At 46.0% G+C, this 23,735-nt stretch overlaps 1 protein-coding gene across 1 annotated transcript; it reads left to right on the top strand.

The window, feature by feature from the left end:
* The first annotated feature begins 21,223 nt into the window (after positions 1-21,223).
* Positions 21,224-23,666, top strand: LOC136487770 (uncharacterized). The gene is made up of 4 exons (XM_066484883.1): positions 21,224-21,321; positions 22,482-22,580; positions 22,671-22,814; positions 23,427-23,666. The coding sequence occupies exons 2-4, from the start codon at positions 22,482-22,484 to the stop codon at positions 23,610-23,612; spliced, it is 429 nt and encodes a 142-aa protein (XP_066340980.1). The 5' UTR covers positions 21,224-21,321; the 3' UTR covers positions 23,613-23,666.
* The last annotated feature ends 69 nt before the right edge of the window (positions 23,667-23,735 follow it).

Raw genomic sequence — 23,735 nt, 5'->3', positions numbered from 1 at the left:
CTCGAGTTTTGGCGATCTTATCTTCAAGTTGTTCTAAATGAATGCTACTTTTGATTTTGTCAATGCGGCGATGTAATAATTTAAGTACTTCCGCACTACTTGTACTCTGATATTATCGTTGTATGGATGTGATATTCGACTAGAATTTAGGTAATATGATCTACCACGGTCTTATTACACTTCAACTCTGTGGATTTCCCTTCGTGGAAATTGGGGTTGTTTTAGTTGGTATCAGAGCCATACTTGACCTTAGGACGAAACCCTCAGAAATAGACGATAGAATAGGACGTGAACAGCCCTTCTTTCGGTTATATACTGACCCTGCATTTACTTTTATGCAAGGCTTATCTATTAATGGACCTGCTAACACCTATTCCTTAAAACATGCAGATGGCAACGAACGTCGACTGGCCACCTCTAGGACCGCTACCTCTGGACCACGCCAAGCTTACCTTCAACCTATGTGAGCTCGGGGGTTTTGCACAGACCCTCTGCCGAGTTCTCGTCACGTTAGGTGTCCCCAACGAGCTTGTCAAGGTCACCTGCACTGAGAAGCCCGCTCAGGAAGGAGGAATCGAAGGGCTGATTATCACCTCAGTCGAGTTCCCAGCTAGCACTACCTTACCTTCTGTCCTAGCTTCCACCAAGTTGACTATAGAGGTCACAGTCGAGGAGGGACTGCGAGCTATCTCACATAGGGCACTTCGCAGAGTGATGAGGGACCACTACGAGCACCTGAAGATGACTGAGTTCCGTCTACTTCCCCAGGCCCTCGACCTCAGCCTTACCCCTAGTGAGTAGAGTTTCGTAGCCGGCAGAGTTATCCTTGCCAAGGAAGATAGATGCCTTCGTGTCTCAGCTATTCACCTACTAGAGCAGGATAGGTACGTGACCCAGTTGGAGCAGAGGAGACGTCAGGACCAGGCCCTTCGGTGGGAGTACCAGGAGTGAGGCTCATAGGGAGCACAGGAGCGAGCTAGTCTACTGGAGACAGTTGCCAAGCTACAGGACGAGCTCAACCATCATGAGGAGGTCCATAGAGCCAAGGTTGCTGACTTATAGGACAAAGCAGCCGACCTAGGCAACAGGAACTGCTACCTTGACAGCAAGGTCTTGGAGTTGTAGAGTGAGTTGGACGATAAGAAGGCCGAGTTCAACCGTAGAGGAGATAGAGAGAGATCCAAGGGGATTGATATGCTGAAGATTCAATCTCGGAACAAGACCATGACACAAGAGCTAGAGGAGTTCAGGAAGAAGGCCGTTCACAACCAGGGTCACCTAATCGAGGCACTTAGACAGACCAAGTACCTACAGGACAAGTGTGAGAGGACATGGCAGGCCTGGCAGAAGTCTGACAAGAAGCGCCTCAGGGAGATGAAGGGTATGTGGGATTAGCTACCTAAGGAGATTCGCAGTAAGACGAAGCCTAGGATAGGGGAGTTTGAGTTAGCCCCGACTCGCCACAACCTAGACGCCTGCCCTACCCTACCCTACCTGGAGCCAAGTCTACTGAGGAGCTCACTGAGGCCTTGAAGTACGTGTCTCGACTTCACAAGTCTGACGAGGAGATCGAGATTGAGAACAGTCGTATCCCAGCTGCGGTATACGAGTTAGAGTAGAATGACCCTGCGTGGTCAAGAGTCATGTCAGTAGCTTCCGTAAGTTGTACCCCGTGATGTACCCCTTATGAGATGTATTATGAGACATTATGCATAGTACGATTCTCACACGTCTTCAAGTGTAGCTACTGGAGATGATGCTATATAATAAAACCCATGTAATGAGTGTTTTGGATCTTATTGCATCTTATGGATCTTATTGCTCCTTTGTAATGAGTGTTGGATAGTATAAATGTTTTCCTTTAAATCGTCAAAATCACGTAACCATATTAAATTATAAGCACTCATGGCACAAGCACTAAAGATTCTCTATGATCCATGTTGCAGATGCCGAACCACCGATCCAATCGCCTAATGAATCGAGGACATGCACCCACCCTTGAACCAGTTGAACCAAATGGGGGACGTGGTGGCAACAACCGTGGCTGTGGCCATGGCTGTGGATGTGGAGGGATACCCTTCCACCTGGAGAATACTCCGCCACCTGAGGAGAACATTCCTCCACCACCACCACTGAACCTAGCAGAAGTGATGGCACAATAGACCCAGCTTCTTACTGCTCTGGTTGAAGGAGCAAACCGTCGCTAGGGAGGTCAGCAGTATGACTTCCAAAGGAAGCTGGAAGGATTTCTAAAGCTAAGGCCACCTACCTATGATGGCACCAACCCTGACCCGCTTGTAGCCGATGACTGGCTTAAGGAGATGGAGAAGAAGCTTGACCTCACTACTTTCACCGACGATGAGTGTGTTGGAGCTGCCGCACACCAGCTCACAGGTGCAGCACGCGCCTAGTGGGACAGTTTTAGTGATTCCCATGAGGACCCTACCAACATCTCGTGGGATGAGTTCGCCGAAGCATTCACTGAGTATCACATTCCCAAGGGTATCATGGAGGCCAAAGCTGAGGAGTTCCACAACATCAAGATGGGAAAGGACAGGGTGACTGAGTACACTACTCGCTTCACCAATCTTCTGAGATATGCACCTTCCTATGTTGTGAACTCTGAGAAGGAGAAGCTATACTATTACCGCAAGGGACTTAACCCACACATCAAGCAGAAGTTTGGCGGTATTGAGAGCAACACATTGCGTGCTCTGGTGGATCGCTGCATCCAGATTGAGAAGGACCATGCTGAAGCTGGAGAAGAGTACAGGGAGAGGAAGCGTAAGCCTGAGGAGTCTCTCCGTGGTCGTGATCGCAAGAGGTTCCACAGAGATGCACCACCCAAGGAACGCTCTCGCCACAACAGGGATGACAACCCTAGATCGAGTAAGGGAAGTGGAGGCTACATCGCCAAATACTCTCGCCCTGCTCAGGATCGTTACACCCAGGACCGTTATGCTCAGGACCGCAACACTAAGGACCGTTTCAACCGTTCCCGCTCAGCGAATGAACGCCCAGCACAGAACCGCTCCGCACCAAGCACTGGAAACTGGAAGGCACCCACGCCAACCCCTACAGGCGGTACGCCCTTCACCTGTTTCGCTCGTGGCCGTCTCAACCATCTGGACGCCGAGGAAGCATAGGCTGCCCCTAACATTGTGTATGGTATGTTTTTAGTTAATGGCAATACTGCATCAGTTCTATTTGACTCTAGAGCAACTTGTTCTTACATATCATCCAAGTTTGCACGAGAACATGACCTGCCTGTAACCCCGTGTGAAAAGCCTATCATCACCAGTTCACCTTTAGGAGACCTAAAGTGCACCCACATCTGTAAGGGAGTGAGTCTTACTATTGAGGGTCTTATCTTTAAAGCCGACCTAACCCTATTACCTCCCACAAACCTAGATGTCATCTTAGGCATGGATTGGTTAACCATTTACCGAGGTATCATATCATGCTCACCTAGATATGTCCAAGTGAACCACCCATCAGGCCAAGTCATTAGATGTAAACCCCAGTCTAGAAAGTCCACCTCTATCTTGTGTGCCCTTAAAGTGAGTTCAGAATCACAGAAAGAGGAGAAGACAGTTCATGAAGTGCCGGTGGTCAGAGACTATCCCGATGTATTCCCCGAAGAATTACCGCATATGCCACCAGACCGTGATGTAGAGTTCATCATTGATCTTTTGCCAGGAACAGGACCCATTGCTAAGAGACCCTATCGCATGTCAGTTGATGAACTGGCCGAGCTCAAGAAACAGCTTGATGAGCTCATCTCGAAGGGATATATCAGACTCAGTGCTTCACCCTGGGGATCTCCTGTTCTGTTTGTCAAAAAGAAGGATGGCTCAATGAGAATGTGCATTGATTACTGGAACTTGAACGCAGTCACCATCAAGAACAAGTACCCCCTGCCAAGGATTGATGATCTGTTAGATTAGCTTCGAGGTGCCAAGTATTTCTCCAAGATTGATCTTAGATCTGGCTATCATCAGATGAATATTCAAGAGAGTGACATCCCAAAGACGGCTTTTGTGACTAGGTATAGACAGTTTGAGTTCACCGTGGTGTCCTTTGGACTCACGAATGCTCCCGCATACTTCATGAACATGATGAATAAGGTTTTCATGAATGAACTGGATAAGTTCATGGTGGTATTCATTGATGACATCCTTGTCTATTCATCCACCACTGAAGAACATGAACATCATCTGAGAATGGTGCTTGAGAAACTAGCCCAACATCAGCTATATGCAAAGTTCAGCAAATGTGAATTTTGGCTACAGGAAGTTGCCTTCCTAGGCCATGTACTATCAGCTAAAGGTGTTGCAGTTGACCCAGCTAAGATTGAGGCTGTGAAAGAATGGGATCAACCCCGTAATGTGACAGAAGTCAGAAGTTTCTTGGGATTGGCTAGATATTATCGCTGATTCATTGAGAACTTTTCCAAGATAGCCCGTCCAATGACCAACCTTCTAAAGAAGACCAAGGAGTTTGAATGGACGCCCGAGTGCGAACAAAGCTTCTAGGAATTGAAACAGAAGCTTACCACAACTCCTGTGTTAGCATTGCCTGATATCAGCAAAGATTTCATGGTCTATTGTGATGTATCCCATCAAGGACTTGGTTGTGTATTGATGCAAGATGGAAGAGTGATAGCGTATGCTTCTCGATAGTTGAAAGAACACGAGAACCATTACCCTACTCATGATCTTGAGTTAGCAGCAGTTGTGCATGCCTTAAAAATCTGGAGGCACTACTTGATAGGCAACAAGTGTGATATCTACACGGATCACAAGAGCTTGAAGTACTTTTTCACTCAAGAAGATCTGAATATGAGGCAACGCCGATGGCTAGAGTTGATCAAGGACTATGACCTGGAAATTCACTATCATCTGGGAAAAGCTAATGTAGTCGTAGATGCTCTCAGTCGCAAGAGCTACTGTCACACTTTAATCATTGAATCCGTACCACCCGAGCTCAAGGAAGAGATTGATGATTTTCAACTAGAGATACTACCGCATGGCTTGTTGAATGAGCTCCGCATATAGTATGATCTCACAGATCGTATCCATCAAGCTCAGAAAAGTTGTGAAGAGATCAAATATCTCTGTGGTCTGATGAAACTAGGCTATAAGACCAACCACCATGAAGATGAACAAGGAACCATCTGGTTCAAGAACAGAGTCTGTGTTCCATCTGACCCAGTGCTACGAGAGGGAATTCTGTCAGAAGCTCATGATTCTAAGTACTGTATCCACCCTGGAGGTTCAAAAATGTATCAAGATTTGAAGAAACACTTTTGGTGGAAAGGCATAAAGACAGACATTGCAAGACATGTGGCACGATGTGACACCTGTAATAGAGTCAAGGCTGAACATCAAAGGCCTGTAGGTTTGCTAAAGCCTCTTGACATCCCTGAGTGGAAGTGGGAGAGCATATCCATGGATTTTATAGTTGGATTGCCCCATTCACAGAAAGGCAATGATTCCATCTGGGTGATTGTTGATCGCTTGACCAAGATTGCTCACTTTGTACCAGTAAAGACCAAGACCAATGCCAAAAAAATTAGTAGATCTATATATTGAGCATATTCTCATACTGCATGGAGTTCCCTCTAGTATTGTATCTGATCGTGGTCCTCACTTTGTGTCTTGATTCTGGGAAGCTCTGCATAAGTCCATTGGAACCAAACTTGATTTCAGTACCGCTTACCACCCACAGACAGATGGATAGACAGAACGAGTAAATCAGATCTTAGAAGACATGCTTCGCGCTAGTGTACTAAACTATGGCTCTGATTGGGAGAAATGCTTACCCTATGCTGAGTTCTCTTACAACAACAGCTACCAAGCCAGTATTAAGATGTCACCATTTGAAGCTCTATATGGCAAACCATGTAAGACACCTCTGATGTGGTCCCAACCGGGAGAAAGATCATTCTTTGACTCTGCCAAGATTCAAGATGTTGAAGAAGGAGTTGCTCAAGTGAAGGAGAACTTGAGAATTGCTCAAAGTCGATACAAGAGCTATGCTGACAAAAGGAGAAGAGAACTTGAGTTCAAAGTGGGGGACTTCGTCTATCTCAAGGTATCCCCGCTACGTGGAACTGTTAGATTCCATGTGAAAGGAAAGCTTGCCCCTAGATTTGTTGGCCCATACAAGATTTGCAAGAGGATTGGAAAGCTCACCAACAAACTGGAGCTACCCAAGGAATTGATGGGTGTACATCCCGTATTCCATGTCTCACAACTACGCAAGTGTTTGAGAGTGCCCGATGAAGTAATTCCAACTGATACACTTGACATTCAAGATACACTTGAGTATAAAGAGCATCCTATCAGAATTCTGGGCAGAGATACCAAAGAGACCCGAAGCAAGACTATCCCTATGTGCAAGATCCAATGGAGCAATCACACAGAGAGAGAAGCAACATGGGAGAAAGAGTCTGACCTCCGGCTGCAATATCCTTACCTTTTCGAAGAGTACGTTACGCTTTAATCTCGGGGACAAGATTCTGTTAAGGGGGTAGGACTGTAACAACCCAAAAATCCACACACTAAAAAATACCAACCACAAAATTTTTTCTTAGAACACCCATGTGATGATGAGTGTCATGTATAGAAAACCCAACCTAAGAGATGCATTAGGTCTAACCCCAACCCAAGTTAACACATAAGCATGGCATGTCATTAGTTAATTGTGTTTATTTAAATTCTAAAAAATAAAGTATTGCATGCTTTGTTAATTCAAAACGTGATTTGGATTTCCATTTGAGTTATGATATGCTTAACAACTCCAATGAATTTGGTGCACCCATTTTGAATTCAAAATACCCAAACCAAATTTGAATTCAAATCAAGGAAGAACAAAAAGAAAACAGAAAAAGGAAATGAGGAAGAAGGCCTCGCAGCCTAGGCTGCTCGGCTTAGCGGCCCAGCCAGCCCAACCGCGCCCACCTTGCACCAGTGTGCGCACGTACGCGGCCCATGAGCCGGCCTAGTGCATCGCCCGCGCACCCGTCTGCCTCGCTCGCAGCCACTGCCCGCTAGACCCCGCATGTCAGCCACCCCCATCTACAGTGTCATCTTCCTCACCCACGCCTCAACCGCCTAGGCAACCGGCGCCCGACAGCAGTGGTAGGGGCGGGCCAGGGGGTCACGCCCGGGGCATGACCCTGCCCCCTTGCGCCGCGCCCACGCAACCCCGCATCACCGTCTGATGCGATGCACACTCCTCCACCACACGATGCCCTCTGCCATGGGAGGCGTGGCACTCAGCTATAAAGCCAGCCCGCACGCCGCTCATGCCCGGCGCCTTAGCCTCTCCCTCAGCCTCCGCCGCTGCTTGGTGGCCCAGCAGCCGCACCACACCGAGAGAAGAGGGCCGTGAAGGGATCGTGAGAGGAGGATCGGAGCCCCGCGCACTGCCGAAGTCATCGGAGCTGAGGGCGACGCCGTCGTCGTCATCACGGTCGTGGGTCGGCATTGCATAGCACTGCTTCTAGAGCTACATGGCCGCAACTCGTCACTGCACCACCATCCTTTCTTCCACAGCACCCACGGTGAGCCCCCCGATTTTTCCCCTGCTCGCCACCAGACCTTGCTACTCCGGCCATGGCGCTCCATACCATGAGCGCATAGGCCAAGGCCATCCCCGGCCTCTAAGCACACCAGCACAGCACACTCACATTGACCGTGACCATCCTCGAGCCCTTGGATGCTGTAGACCTCTCCAAGTTCCCCGGACACCCTAGCCGAGCACGCATGCTACGCTCACGACGCCGCCGCCATGGTGCAGCCACCACTGGAGCACCAGACCACCGTGCCGAGCACTAGACCACCGTGCTGAGCACCAGACCACTGTGCTGAGCACCAGACCACCGTGCCGAGCACTAGACCATCGGTCTGAGCACCAGACCACCGTGCCGAGCACCAGACCACCGGTCTAAGCACCAGACCACCGTGTCGAGCACCAAACCACCGGTCCGAGCACCCGACCACCGGTAAGAGCACCGACCACCATGGCCAGTACTACTGGGAGCGCCTAGCGCCTCCTTGACTCACCTGTCCCATTCGCTGAAGCCACGGGTAACTCACGCGCACGCCGTGACCACCCCGCTGGAGCCCCGTGGATCACCCGCGTGCCTCACCATCGTCACTACATCGCCGTGGCCACCGAGACATCCCTACCAGCCACCTAGGGGTCCGAAGCCTCACCTTGAGCCCTGGACACCTTTGCCGTGCACCCACGAAACCGCAGGAGTCCTCATCTGCCCAGCTTAGCTACTGGAGAGCCTACGTGCGTGACCTCACCACCGGTGAGCACTGCTGAGCCACCAGCCGCCATGGCCAACGCCCTAAAAGGCCCTGGCCACCACTTAGGCCCTAGAATCATGATCGCCGTGGCCTGGGGAAGCTTTTCCCCTCCACAATTGGACACCAGCACCGCCATGGAGGCTCACAGCGAGCTCGCCGCCGGCAGCAGCACCGCCATAGGAGAAACAGGGGAACACCCCCCTCGCTGGCCACCCGTGTGTGCACCCGGTGCACAAGGACCATGCCTAGGAGAAGGAGGGTGGACTCGGTCCACCGTAGTCCTGTCTGCGGTCTATGGACCAACGCCTCTCGGTCCACTGTGGACCGCTAGCCATGGACAATAGCCCAATGGTGGCCCACGACCACGACGTGGCAACACCACAGTTTGCCACGTGTTCGGCCTGGCCTGGCCCAGACCGGCCCAACCCGAAGCCCGTTTGAGACCCGGTCGTATTGACCGTTGACCTAGCCCCATATGTCAGTGACCCGGGCACTCTAGACCCACACGTCAAGCGCTGACGTCATGCTGACGTCACACGGGGCCCACATGTCAGAGACCCTGACCGATGACCATTGACCATTGACCGTTGACCCACCGTTGACTGATGTTGACTTTGACCGGACCCACCTGTCAGTGACCCAATAGCCTCTGGCCCCACCGGTCGGGAATGACGACGTTGATGATGTCATGTTGACGTCAGCTAGACCCCACCTGTCAACTCAGAACTGAGATGATGACATCATGCTGACGTCAGCATGCCACGTGGACCAGTCACTGCGTGACACGTGTCAGCCCAGGATTAATTCAGCCTTTTTCCATTTTCAGAAATGATTTAAACTTCAGAAATTCATAACTAAATCATACGACCTCAGAAAAATATGAAACCAGGACCAAAATTCATCTAAAATCAAGCTCTACGCAATGAACCCATGTTTGAGTGCATTTGGCTCTTTTGAATTTTTATTACTTCTTTGTGCTACTCTATAGACGTCGCTAACGTGACTATAATGTGATCGTTTGCAGACTCGGAGGAGCACCAGACCGACGAGGATCGTGAGTACCGTGAGGAGTACGGAGATGACTACACTAAAGGTGCCACATCCCACCCAATTTCGTAGCACCTATTATGCATGGCTAATACAAAACTGCTATTGCTTTACTTTACTGCTACAATAGGACTTGCATGGTAGTATGCTTTCTTGATGGCCTTTACCTTGACGCAACCTTACTCCTGCTCACCCTGCTATTAGGCTAGACACACGCTTGCTGCTATCTTACTTATTACTTCTACTACGCCTGTACTACATTGATGCATGGTGGAAACTAGTGTTATCTGGACCATGGGGAGAGTGCTGCGCATGTGACTTGGGTGCATGGAGGGTGAGGGTTGTGTCAACCAAGTTGGAGTATACGACAAGCCTAGGGCAAGTCTTGCCATGGGATGCTACCTGGGCACCCCGGGAAATGGATACCTGTGGTGGGTAAATGGTATATGAGGTGGTCTTGGGTGTGAACCTGTGATGGGAGGAGCCCAGGATGGAGGTGCTGTGGTGGCATAGTAAATGGAACCCTGATGAAGACATTCTGGCTTGGTCAACCCTAAGGACTTACTAGTACTCAAATTCATCGGGAAGCCTTACGTACCACTCGCCCTATATGGTGCGAGACGGCCGGACTACTTGGTAGGATATTGCCACTACTGCTAGGTTGATAGTGGACAGTGTAAGGAGGTACGGGGCGCGGAGGATTTCCCCCACACCCTTCCGAGAATTCATGGAGACCTTATGGACCCGGCTCCTGACTCATAGTTTTAGCCACCCCAGACTAGACTTGGGGTGTACCAGGGCTGAATGGTAGAGTGGCATTATCCTAGGCTAGCAAGCGGCCGGAATCAGCCCAGTTGACGACGGTCAGTGAGGAAGGCGGATCTTGTGGTTATGTAAAACCTCTGTAGAGTGTATGGTTGATCGATCGATACATGTGCCGACTTATTGACTGTGGACCTTTCCTGGGTTTCGCTTAAACTAGATAGAGAGATGAGTCCTTCTCTTCTCCCTCTAGGAGTGAGTGTTCGGTCGTAGCCAGGGGCTACGGGCCTTGAGACAGTGCCGAGAGGGAGTTGGCCTACCGACTGAGCGATGGTATGGTTATGGTATGGTGATGGTGTGGAGATGGTGGTATATCGATCCCAGGATCGAAACCTGGCTCTAGGAAGGGAATAGGGTGGAATGTGTATGGGAAATGGTGTTAAAACTTGACTATTACCTATATATTTACATGATATGCTAAATGCATAGGAAACCCCAGCCTTATAGGTTCCTTTTGACTATATCCAACTTGCATCCAATTTCCACAAAGTAATGCTCATAGGGTTGGGAGTGGCCAGTACAAATCGTACTGATAAATTTTGGCACACAGGTCCTGCTGTGGAGTATAGCTCCGAGGAGTTTGACGAATGAGGGGTTCGTGCCTACGCTCGAGTTTTGGTGATCTTGTCTTCAAGCTGTTCTAAATGAATGCTACTTTTGATTCCGCCAATGCGGCAATGTAATAATTTAAGTACTTCCGCACTACTTGTACTCTGATATTATCGTTGTATGGATGTGATATTCGACTGGAATTTGGGTAATATGATCTACCACGGTCTTATTACACTTCAACTCTGTGGATTTCCCTTCGCAGAAATTGGGGTTGTTTCACTACTCTCCGTTGAGGGGGCTGCGGGCGATCCAGCGAAGGTCAGCCCTAGAGGGTACCACAAAGGTCACTCTAGCTGGAGTCTTTTCCAACTCCTTTTCCTCCTTCCACTAGATGATTCCGAGGTGGCAGAATCGACCGTTACAAACTTTCCGAGGCACACCACAATCTCTCGGGTGCTCTCCGGCGATGCCTAATCGTCTAGGACCGAAGAGTCCAAGAGTAACAAATGCGAATCATGAGATTGATAATATGCACAAGTGCTCAAGTGGTTGGATTGCTCTCTTTTTGAATTTCACTCAACCCATAATTTGATTTGGCAAATTTGATCAATCACTCACTAAGAGAGGGTTGGGAGAGTTGGCAAGGCTCAAAAACATGTGTGTGTATCAGCAGAATCAGCAGCCTCCAAAGGTGGAGGTGATATGAACCCGCTAGGGTTTGTTTCTGATCTTTCGATGAGAGGTGTGGGATAACTCGATTGATGGGTGGAGACGATGTTCACGGCCCGACTACAGCCTTCCAAGCTGCGCCTTAGCAACCGATACACCACCTCCAATGGCTGCCGCGATCTTGTGGAGCGCGTCACCCGACCACCAAGGCACTCGTCCTGCAAGCAATCGAAGAACTAGCAAGAACAAGTATAGCAAGTACTGAATTACTAGATGTAGATGAAAGTTTCAAACTCAATCTCAATTAAGGTGGGGTTCTAAAGACAAGAAGACGGGCGGCTGATCCAGCACATGCGCTTATAAGCAAGTAGCGAGAGCTAAACTTGATCTAAACAAAACTCGACTATTCTTGATGGCGGCTAAAGAGTATATGAAGGTGGAAGGATGACCAGGAGGGTGTTGGGGTCGTTCTCCAACCCTAGGACGCGTCCCTAATGGACCCAACTTGATACACGGCCCATTGGACCAAACTAAGGTGATGCAGCACCTTTGGATAGACAAGCTCTCAGTAGTAATTCAGTCATTGCGGCCGCCTCAAAATAGATATGGACTTGATTCCAGATCCATATGAAAATAGACTTCATAAGGATTCCATGAAGTACTTGAACGCCCCAATCCGAGTCCGTATGCGACCGTGGTGACCATCACAAGTTGGAGCTATCCTGGAGTCCGAATTCAGCCTCCGTGAATTCTTGTCCCTTTCGGTCCTCTCCCTGGTTCCTAACCAAAACAAGAGTGCACACATGTCCATGGTCTAAATATGATGGACAGGAACTCAAGAGTGAACTTACTTGATGATTAATGTGACGAGCACGGGCGCGAGTAATAGGACCAGAAACTGGTACTCATGTTGGCGTGGATGTATCGTTGGTGTTGATGTCCATATCAGGAGGCTTAGGGGTATTTATAGCCCCTTGGAAAAACTAGCTGTTTTATAGCCGTTGCCATACCACGTCTGGTATGTGACTTACACTGCCCCAACGGTAACTAAGTCACAGTGACAATGTGAGGTGCCGGAACTCCCAATGAATACCAGAACTCCTGACCCCCAAGGCTTTTGAAAACTAGCCGTTGGCCTCTGGTCATGCATACCGGACACGTCCGGTATGACCAGGACAATGAATCTTCCATGATAGTTAAAGTGCGAGACGTCGGAACCCCCGACCCTTGTCGGAACTCCCGACCGTCGGAACTCCCAATGAACCAACCCCAGAACAATAATGTTACCACTGTTGGGTATTGCCAGACCAGCAAAAATAAAGTTAGCTCTTTTGACGCTCAAATACTCAAAACTCACATGGGTTGGCTTGAACACTTATGAAAGATTATTTATCAACATGATGCATCCCTCTTAATAGCATGGCCATCTTGAGCACGTGACTTGATTACATTCATCAAATATGAATAACTCCAAAATGTATCAAGTCACTTCCATCAAACACTCCAATAGTGATTTGATCCTCCACATAAACATGACCATCATAGCTTGATTAGTACCTCAACTAAATGCAAGTACTTCCTTCTTCACCCTAGCTAGGTTCTTCAGCCGCCAAGCCGTCGCTTTCCCTTCACCCTTGCTTAGTACCTCGAAGCCTTTCCTTGCTATCTTCACCATCTCAAGCCATCAAGTCACATCTTGTGTTGAATCATCCATTCATGTATTGTTATCTTTTTCATTTCAATTTGGCAAGCTTCAAATATGAGACCAATCCATATGCAATCCCTTATGTCTCATTAATTAGTTCTTACAAGCTTGCTTTCACATAGAACATGGAAATCCCACAATAAATAAGCCTTTGCATGAATTCTATTTGCATTGTTGCCTTGTGCTTGAACTAGATTGTTTACACAACAACACATCATTTTGGCTTCCATTAAGTACATGTGAGATAACATATTTCCTGTCCACACTTGGCAAACGGGTTAGTTCTTTAATCATGTTGTCATTCAATCATCCAAAACCCACTAAAGGGCTAGATGCACTTTCACGAGCTCGGCACCATAGATCTTGGCGCCGAGCTCGGCGCCGTAGTGAGTGGCGCCGAGCTCCCTGTATTTAACCCTGGCCCAACCTTCTTGCCTGAGCTTTCTTCCTCTTCTTTCTCCTCTTCTTCCTCTTCTTTCTCTCCCCACTTCACCCTACCTCATGAATCGACATATTGGACCTTGAAAACCTTGATTTGATCCGTAGATCTTCGAGAGCAAGGTATCCCCGCTCACCTCCTTGTTTTTTTCACATCGATTTGGTATATATTAGTCGGATTTTTGAACCTAAGAATCGTCATCACTTAGGGTTTCATTGTATCCCTCAATATATATATTATACAACCGTAGGTTGATTCTAAGGCGTGGAAAAAGCTAGCGAACCTAGGCGCATGTAGTTATGTTATGGGTTCATTGTTGTGGATCAAATGAGAAATCCTAGGTTTAGGGTTTAATGTTAACTGCTTTTGGTTCTTAGAATGAAATTGGTTGTATTGTAGTTATGGTTCTCATTGATATTTATTTGTGATGTTTTGATTTATGTTTGTTAAATTACATCCATTTTGTTATATGCAAGAAATGTTTCGGGAGGAGTTTTGGCGAAAACGGGGTCGTCCTCGAGAATTATACCCTGGTGCGTCTAGCAAAGATGCCCCCGTCCCTCCTGACCTTCCTGTCCCTAACTGTGATTGTAGTTTCCTGGCCCATGTTTTTCAATCGAAACATCCGGACACAGCCGCACGTTGCTTCTACACATGTAGTCGGTTTAATGTAAGAAATTATTTACACTATCCTTTTTCTTTATTTGTGTAAGTATGGTACTAATATTTTGTTGGAATCTTGTTGTATAGGACCATGAGAGGTGATTTTTCTTTCAGTGGATCGATGGTGCAGACAAGTTTGATCCTAGGTACCTCTTTTCGACGATTGGTTTAGAGGGAGACATCCACCCCCTAACCCTCCGGCAATGACGGCTAAGGAGAAGCACCTAGCCGCAGTTAGACGACTCGAGAAACCTCCTCTATGCAATTGCGGAGATCGAGATGTGATAAACCCTGAGAATACGTTGGAGTTTGTGTGTCCAAACAAGCATGAAGTGCAAAGTGTATGTGTTAAAATCTTGAGCTATATGTGTTCATGTACTAATGTCTCATTATTTAGGTGTTTTCAATGGCGAAGTGTTGTTTCAAGGAGTGGTTGTATGGTCCTAAGAACCAATGGCCGAAAGAACCACAGAGGGTTAAGGAAAAGAAGAAAGAAAGGGTAATCTACAAAGCATCTCCTGTCATGTGCGAATGTGGTGTAAAATCCAACTATGGCCTAGTCCCTTTGGAGCTTGGAATAAGCCATTATTGCGGCCATATGATTGAGTATGATGAGGTTCGTTATTTTTCTGGTAAGCATGAAATCGTATTTTGTTTGTTTTGCTAAGACATATATGATATAATATTTCTTTTGAACAGAGCACTAGGAAATGCAGTTGGGAATGTTATGATGGTCAAGCTAAGTTCTTGGATGAACTGAAGAAGAGGCAACTAATTGCACGGAAGAGGGGATATGGACCTGACTACGTCAACCTATTCGTTAAACATCACAAAGAAAAGATGCGTGAGTTTGCTAGATAGCGCAGTATTTGTAACCCGATCGATGTTGGGCTTAACAAATGAGGATTGGAGAGGCGGATGACGTTAGAGGAGGAGAGGGCAAGGAATGAGGCAAGGGAGGAGGCAAGAGTATAGATGCAGGTCTTGAACGAGCATGTTGCTACATTATGTGCCAGTGAGTGCTTGAAAACCTTTTTTTCGTTGCCTGGTTTTAAATGTAATATAATCACGTTGCTAACTGATTTCATTTTATACATGAAGGGATTGGTTGCAGCGGGGAACATGTCGTAGAGGTGGCTCGTGCAAGGTATGAGGAGAAGAAGTTAGATGACCATAGATCATGAGCTGGTCGCACCGTTTAATCACCGATTGTGTTGTCTGATGAGGGAGACAAGGATGCGGACGACACTGCCAGACTGAGTGAGCTCATTGCTCTAGCAGAGGCGAGCATATAGGCGCAGGAGGCTGAGGACGACGCTGGCAGACTTAGCGAGCTCATCGCTCTAGCAGAGGCGGGCATTCAGGCGTAGGAGACTGAGCGAGCTCATCGCTCTAGCAGAGGCGGGCTTACAGGCAGAGGAGGATGACGACACGTTCTTCACTCAGGTCGCAGCGGCCGTAGATGAAGCGGAGGCCGCTTACTACAAGCGACAGGCAGGTCATAGCAACGCAGTTGAGCCTAGCCACAGCAACAGGGTTGTAGTAGAGGACTGGTACTCGGATGATGAGTTGCTTACTCAGTACGTTTCAGACTGAAGATTTGGAAGTGCATTTGCCCCTATGTCTACTGTCGGTATGTAGTTGTAGTATTAATATGTTGTGTAATGTGGCATAGTATCGAACTTTTCATTATGTGGTTGTTTTCATTATCTATGGTCTTAATATTCCGCTTAATGATATGGACGTATTGAAATTTGAACACGTGCTGCAAAAAAACTTAACGACGTACGACATTATATTAATACATGTACCGAACCTGGGTACAAAGTTTCCTTCGACTAAACCTAACATGCCTTAGGTAATTAAACCATGTCTTAGGTAATTAAACCTGGGTACATGTGAAAAAGATAAAGTCATCCTAGTAGTGTGGCCACATAGCAAATTGTGTTGCACCTTCTCCATAGTAGCCTCCCGTTGTTGTTGGTGGTGGTGGTGGGGGTGACGGGGGAGGCCCCTTGTTCTTGTGGTTAGGGCAGGTGTAATATGGATCATTGCAGAGTGTCTCCTATGAATCGGCACCATTGTTGTTGTCGTCATGTCCGTCGTCCTTGTAACCGCTGTTAACTTTCCTTTCTAGATCGAAGATACGGTCCTGTAGGTAGTAGATGTATTCCGCATGCGGATAAATAGGTCGAGGATCGACCCACCTATTGAACCCACAGTTTTCTTCGGCCAAGGAAGACTACAATAAGTATGTCGTCGTCCAGGTCTCATGCGACACGGACGGAGCTTTCTCCCCGTGCCGCCGCTCCCAAGCGGCGGCGGGGCCTTCTTCTCCAGCTAAGGGTGCAACAGCGGTTCGGGGCGTCGCCGAGGTGGCCGGTGGCGACTTCCATGTCCCGGCGGCTAGATCTGGCGGTCTTAGGGATGGAGGCGGCCGGATCTGGCGGTGCTTTGGTGTCTGCCCTTCCCTAGCCACGGCGGCGGCCTGGGCGCTGCCGGATGGTAGTAGCGGCGTCCCAGGGCGGGGTCCCTTCCCCAACGGCCGGATCCGGTAGTCTTGGGGCCGGATCCGCGCGTTACCGGTCCTCTGGACGACGGTCGCTGGGGGCACGGCGAGATGGCCTGCGACGGCTTTGCCATGCTGGCGCAAGGGGGCGGCGGCGTGCGGCGCCGGCGATGGTGACGGAGTCTGTCGCGCGACCGCTGGCTGGGAGTTCGCCTCATGGCCGCTCGCTCGTCAACTACAGGGAACCCTACGCGTAGGGGATTCGGATAAGAGAGAGAAGAAGGCAGGGATTGATTGGATAGATACTTTGCCAGGCCCCTAAAAATACTGCATTGGGAGGAATGGTTTGTATAATGTCTTGTGGTATAGAAACAAGCTGGTAGTTTCTGCATTTGGGACTGCCCTTGGGGATGTTGGGTTTAAGAAATCGTTGTATCCCTTATGAGGAAAGATCATAATGGCCATGAAGTTTCGTAGTTTTTTTTAAGTTTGTAAAAATTTATTTCCCTCTTCAACAGATCAACCTTCAAGTAGGCTGGCATTGCGAATTTCATCAGATGGCATTGCCGCATTGGGCAGCAAAATCAGCTTCAAGGCTTCAAATTAAACTCTGCATTTTTCTTCAAGCACGCTTATATTTCTCAATCTTCTTCTTTCTGGTTCTGATGCCTTATGGTCACGTTGGCAATTTGCTTTTCTGCACATAAGTGCCATGCTATTCAATGGAATATCATAACCCTATCTCTTATTGTTTCAAGACTCCACTTTCTAATTATTATTAGACTAGTTGATGCTGCTAAAAGTTAAAAAGAACTGTTAAAAATTACTCTCTCTCCATCATAAAAAGATGCACTTATATATCTAGTCCAAGTTAAACTATTTTAAGTTTGATTATGTTTATACAAAACCAGTAGCAACAACTATAATTCTAAATAATTATACATGAAAAATATATTCCATGGCAAAACTAATACTACTCATTTCATGATGAATCTAGCAATATTTATTAGTATTTTTTTATAAGAATTTGATTAATACGAAGATTATTTGAACTTTGAAGTATACTATTTTCTAGACGGAGAGAGTACTTTAAACTTTAAGAATGTGTGTAGTGTAGCCTTGCGCCAAGATCTGACTTCCTGCCAATGTTTACATAACGACAGTTTTGGGTAAACCGCATTTGAAAACATGAATGGTGATGCATGTGGGAGAGATGATAACGTGGAGGGCCAAATTAACTCATTTGTTTCAGTGTTCATGCAGTGGGTCATGGTCATGGAGCAGTGGTTCAAACTGAAATGCATGTATTGGGGCTCCATCAACTATGCACGCGCATAATAAAATTTAAGAACGTTTGTCTCTAAAAACCATGAGAGGAATTACCTGCAGGCTGCAGCTGGGTTGATCTACATACTCCCTTGTGAATGAAGCAGCAATGCACGGCCTTAAACAACTTGGAAGCTAGTAGCTGAGAAAAATATGTGACTGAACACAGATACAACAAAGATGAGTTGACGAAGGGAACAAGGTTCGTAATGGAAAAACCTAAGTTTACGTAGCGCTGGTACCTGCTAATCTCTTCTCCGAGGCTGTGTTATCTGTGCATAGCCCTCTCGATCCTTGGTTTTCCTGGACGAGTACACTCTGAATTTGGCATCGGATGTTTTTACTTTTTATTTACTGCACTGCAGGTGACGCGTTGATCCTTCGTCAAGCTAGACTCCCATTGCTAGACCTGTTTATGAGCCGTAGCTGCAGCTGCACAGGCACACACTTGCTCCTTGGATTCTTCACGGACGGCCGGACCCAACACCCAAGAAGCTCCTTGGATTCGTGCGTTTACGTGAGCGCGCCCATACTCCAACTATTTGCTGCTTTGCTTCTGGTGGAGTCTTGTCTGGCCTTTTTTTTGCCTGCTCCGTCTAGTCATCTCAGGAGGACAGCATGCAGGCTTTTTGTTGTGATTAAAGGCTACGGAGTATTTGTTTACCTGCGCGCTCTAATCACGGTCACGGAACAGAACGGGACGGCGGGATTGCAGACGGTCGCGTCCGGGACGCGGCTTCACAGTAGGCCGGCGACACGGTGTCAGGACCTCCAGGCGTGCTCGGCTCAAGGCGAAGGCGGCAAAGACTAGCACTGACGGAAATCCGACAACAGGAGAGAAGACCGCGGTGATGTCGCTGACTGTGGGGTGATTCTTTTTTTTTGAAAGAGTACTGTGGGGTGATTCTGTCAGGGCAGCGTTAAGGCGGTTGATTAGCGCTGGGTTTATGCGGTATTCACCCTGTTCGCTTATTGGTTTCAGCCAGCCTAAACCAGCCAGCCAACAGTATTTTCCTCTCACAACAAACCAGCACCAACCAGCCCAAACCAGCCCAGAAACCAATCAGCGAACAGGCCGATTGTGTTGGCGTGGGTCCAACTAGTCAGTGTGATGCGCCATCTATAAAGGGTGTTGTAATGGAGCCGATTCGGTTCTGCAATAACAGACTCTGAACCCTCCTAGAACTGCTATTCCCCGTCTTGCTATGTTCCTCTGCTCCCAATCCCGTGCTATTCTTCTACTCCCAATCCCGTGCTGTTCTTCCTACCTCGACTCTTACTCCGATGAATTCCCTAGCGGGATTGCGCATGGCGAGGCGCCATTCCTGCGCGGCTGCACCCGTCGTCTGCGTCGGGATCCATGAACTTCAGCAAAATGTGTCACTCACCTCGCCGGCCTCTCTCAACCTCACAAACATTAAAATAAGTTCCCTCCGTTCTACAAAAGATATAACTTTAAAATAATACTAATACTATACTATACTAGTAGATTAAAACATCTTAATAAAAATAAATATATATATATATATACAACATTAATCAAAAAATAGATATTATTATGCTCATCATGACATATATTCTAATAGCGTGCCAATTTGAAGTTATATATTGGTATTATTTCTTATAAATTTAACTAAGTTTAAGATAGTTTGATTATGACAATTCAACGTGCACCAAGATATTATAAGTACTCCCCCTGTCCTCTCAATAGGTCAATTTGTACTGTTGTTTTAAGTTAAATTAAATCCTTTTACGTTTAATTAAATTTATAGAAAAATTAAATAATCATAGTATTAAATATGTATATTGCGATATATATTTTTATGACATATGGAATAATATTTATTTGGTGTTATAAATTATCACACTTTTTTCTATAAATTTAATTAAATTTAAAAGTTTAACTTAAAATAACTTTAAAAATTAATTTATTGAGAGAGTGCCGTTGTAGTATGGACGGACCCATGTCCCAATAAGCTCCTTGGATTCGTACGTTCGCGGTTCTCTCTGACTGTGTAGTCTTGTCCAGCCTTTTCTCCATGCTGTGTGAAATCATCACTCCTTGGCTCCGGCTGGTGCACCAGTCGGCCGCTCATGGGCCGATATGTGCTAGGCGAACCCAGAGCCTTGGCCCCCGAAAAACGAGCTTCTACAGCTCCTGTGAGAGAGGAAAGGAGGAGAGAAAAAAAACGGCTTCGGTATACAGTAGCCCCCTGTCGGCTCATGAACGGTCGACAGTGCGGAGGGGCGGGAGCCGGAGCCGTCAGAACCTGCCAAAAAGGGCCGAAAGTTCATTTGCATCTGCGTCACTGGTGAACAAACCAAACAACACATTACTCGTATAAATGTTTCTATCTCTAAATAAATTTAATATAATAGTATATTCCGTGCACAATCTACTAATACCTATTACATATCATAATTATTAGTATAATATATACATATATATTTGATTAATTTTAAAATATTTAACTCATCGATAAATGGGATGTGCGCTTATTTTGAGATGAAGAGAGTAAATTGTAATTTAGTATATCGTATCATGTCAAACTACGGCAGGGCATCCACAATATATATAGGTTTAATTAACTCTAGTTTTATATAATGATTTAGACCGGTCTCAGTGGAGAGTTTTATTTTGTTGTTTCCAAGACTGCCATGTTATAGAGAATGAAATAAAATTTGGATGAAACACTCACTCTCAATAAAAAATTTCATTCCATAATTTCATATACATTTAATTCTACGACTTAAAGATAGTTGATAGCTGTGTCAAAAGAGTTTTATCCTCGTAAAACTCATTTCTTCTCTCTTCTTTAAAATGTTGTCATGTTATCAAAAGTGTATACATGAAGCTATTAAATACAAATAAAACTCTCGCTTAGACTCGCCTTAACATCACCTGTTAAAATGATCCTAACGTATAGAATCAATTCTCGATTTATAAGCAGAACGCATAAGAATAAAATAAAATAAAATAAAATAAAATAAAATAAAATAAAATAGCCACACAGGGAAGAGAAAAAAGAAGCACGGGATGACGGGTTCTGAGCAAGGCGCTGTTTGGAGGATCGAGAAGCGTGTCACATCCCATCAGCCATACGTAAATCGGTAAATGTGACTTTTTTTAACCACGAACCACCTCGCCAGTCGCCAGCAATAAAATCCCGGCCGGAGTCGAACGAACCCGCACGTCCCCCTCCAAAACCAGCAAGGCGCCGAAGCAGCAACCGACGCTCCCGAGTCCGCCGCGCCTCTCCAACCGGTGAGCGATCCTACCTTGCCCTGATTGATTACTCCGTTCTCAATCAAACCCAAATCTTTCTCTAGCACTGCCAGCTTTGGATTCGCCATTCGCGTGCGGCGTCTTAGGTGCTCTTCTTGCGAACCCTAAACCCTAAACCACTGGTTGGACTTTCCGTCCATTTTTTTCTCGATTGGACTTTCCTGCTTCTCCGGCACGGGAATCCACTGGTCGAGCGTAGTTGATGGCACACTTGTTGCTTGGCTTATTTTCCTATATAAACTGAAGTTTTTTGGGGTTCGCCTGTTCATGCATTCCTCATAGGAGATGAAAACGGATTTGATGCATTTTAGATTTGGGAAAATGTCCCCCTTTTTTTAGGTTATACATGAAACCGCATGTCTTTGTTGAAAGTTTACTTTCTCAACTCTAACCAGGTTCGTATGCAACATTTATATCTCTAAATAAGTTTATTTATTATAAAAGTATATATTTCACGATCCATCTAATGATGCTAGTTATGTATTAGTATAAATATTAATATTCTTTTGTATATAATTGGTCAAAATTAAAAAAAAAAATTGACTTCTCGAGAAGATTTTGGGACCGAGGGATATTTGCAGTCCTTTAAGAAAGCTAGTTCAAAATCTAGGTTTCAGGCTTTTTGTTGGCTGATTTCTACTTTTCCTTTACTTTTGAGGCTCTGAGTCCTGGTAATTTTCTTGTCCTCCGGAGACTTCTTATTTCATGTATATTATTTGTGCCGTGTACTTTCCATTGTCCTTAGAAAAAATGCTGGTGCATTAATAATCTCTATGAGGGAAAAATGTCAGTACCACAAAATCGAACAGGGCAACAACTGAACGTAGAACAACAAAGCTATCAACCCTTTATATTCCTTCTAAATGATATCACCTTGTGCTGTTGAGGGAAAGTGTTACATGTGGACAAATTAAGTCTGCATTCTTGCATACAAAAGATTCTAGCTAAAAGAGCTTTATGGTAGTGATAGAAAACAATTACAACTCAAGGCTCAAGTACTAATTTATCTTAGCTACATGTTTTTATGCATTTGCATGATTCAGATTCATGTCTTGTGATGCTTCCCAGTTACCATCATATATGATATTTATTTTCATGCACAAGCTGATATTGGGTTTTGCACTTATCTGGTTGTTCAGATGGCGGGTAAAGGTATTCTTCATTTTGATGGTGCTTCAAAAGGGAACCCAGGAAAAGCAGGTGCTGGAGCTGTGCTTATGACTGAAGATGGTAGAGTGGTATAATCAAATACTTACTGCACTTGAAAAATTTCTTGCGGTTGCTCCATCTATCACTGGGTTCACTGATGTCGTCACATAACCATGAAGGTATCTCGGATTCATGAGGGTCTTGGTGTCGCTACTAATAATGTTGCTGAGTATCGGGCCCTGATCAGAGGACTGAAACAAGCGAGTGATCATGGATTCACGAGTATTGAAGCATATGGGGACTCTCAACTTGTCAGCAATCAGGTATGGCCTTTTCACTATAAGTAATCAAAGCTTCATCCCTTACTTGGCTGTCTGGCTTCTCTGTTTTGTCATGATAGACATGTCATCCTGCTTAAGGAAAGAGGCAAAGGCATTTGGGAAAAACTAGCAGAAGAGCAACCTGTACAGATGTGTTTTTTCTTTACTTACTATTCTACCTAAAAATATAGATAGTGCGCCTCTTGTTTCACTCTACAGAAATACAGTAACGAGCAAAGCTAAATAACGTTGTCAATGTTGTCTTTGCATTGTTCTCTGTGCAATTTTATATTGAGTAAGGAACATGTGCACAAGTACTCTCGATTTAGACTGTCGAATCATTTATGCCTTTTCTTGAGAACTACATTCATTGCGCAATCGATAAAAGCATAAGCTTAAGAAGGGAAACTAGTTAGTTCGGCTGGTCGTTAAGCCAGCTGGTTTCGGTTGATTCAATAGTATTCTGTGAGCGAGAATAAGCTGAAAACGGTTGACTTCTGGAAACTAGTTCAAGCGAAGAGTCCCTCTCCGAATAAATATTTGACCAGAGAATTATGGTGTGAAGAAAATGTTGTTGCTGCTGCTGCTGCTTACGTTCTTCTCTATCCTAAATAGGTGAATGGTGTCTGGCAAACCAGGAACCAGAACATGAAGGAGCTGTGCAATGAAGTGACACAGCTAAAAGGGAACTTTGACTCCTTTAAGATCAGCCATGTTCCACGGGTATGCAATGCATTTATAGTTTTATATATATATAAGCTTGCATCTTTGGTTTTGCATCATAGACATTTGGTCAAATAAGATATTCTTCGCACCAAGATCGATGTTATTTGCATGTGCGGACCACTTGTATATGCTTTAGTTAAGCAAGCTACCACAGCAACAGTTGCTTTCATCAGATTGAAAGAAAATAACAATAAAAAG

This window comes from Miscanthus floridulus, chromosome 1, assembly GCF_019320115.1.
Source record: "Miscanthus floridulus cultivar M001 chromosome 1, ASM1932011v1, whole genome shotgun sequence".
Taxonomy (NCBI): Eukaryota; Viridiplantae; Streptophyta; class Magnoliopsida; order Poales; family Poaceae; genus Miscanthus; species Miscanthus floridulus.
Note: the sequence above shows the minus strand (reverse complement) of the source record. Positions and strands in the feature narration are given on the sequence as shown.

What these genes read in the sequence shown, in the direction of transcription:
- LOC136487770 (XM_066484883.1), top strand. Translation starts at nt 22,482, where the DNA reads ATGGCGGGTAAAGGTATTCTTCATTTTGATGGTGCTTCAAAAGGGAAC. An exon ending in TGACTGAAGATGGTAGAGTG is followed by an intron (nt 22,581 to 22,670) that starts GTATAATCAAAT and finishes ATAACCATGAAG; the next exon opens with GTATCTCGGATTCATGAGGG. An exon ending in CTCAACTTGTCAGCAATCAG is followed by an intron (nt 22,815 to 23,426) that starts GTATGGCCTTTT and finishes TATCCTAAATAG; the next exon opens with GTGAATGGTGTCTGGCAAAC.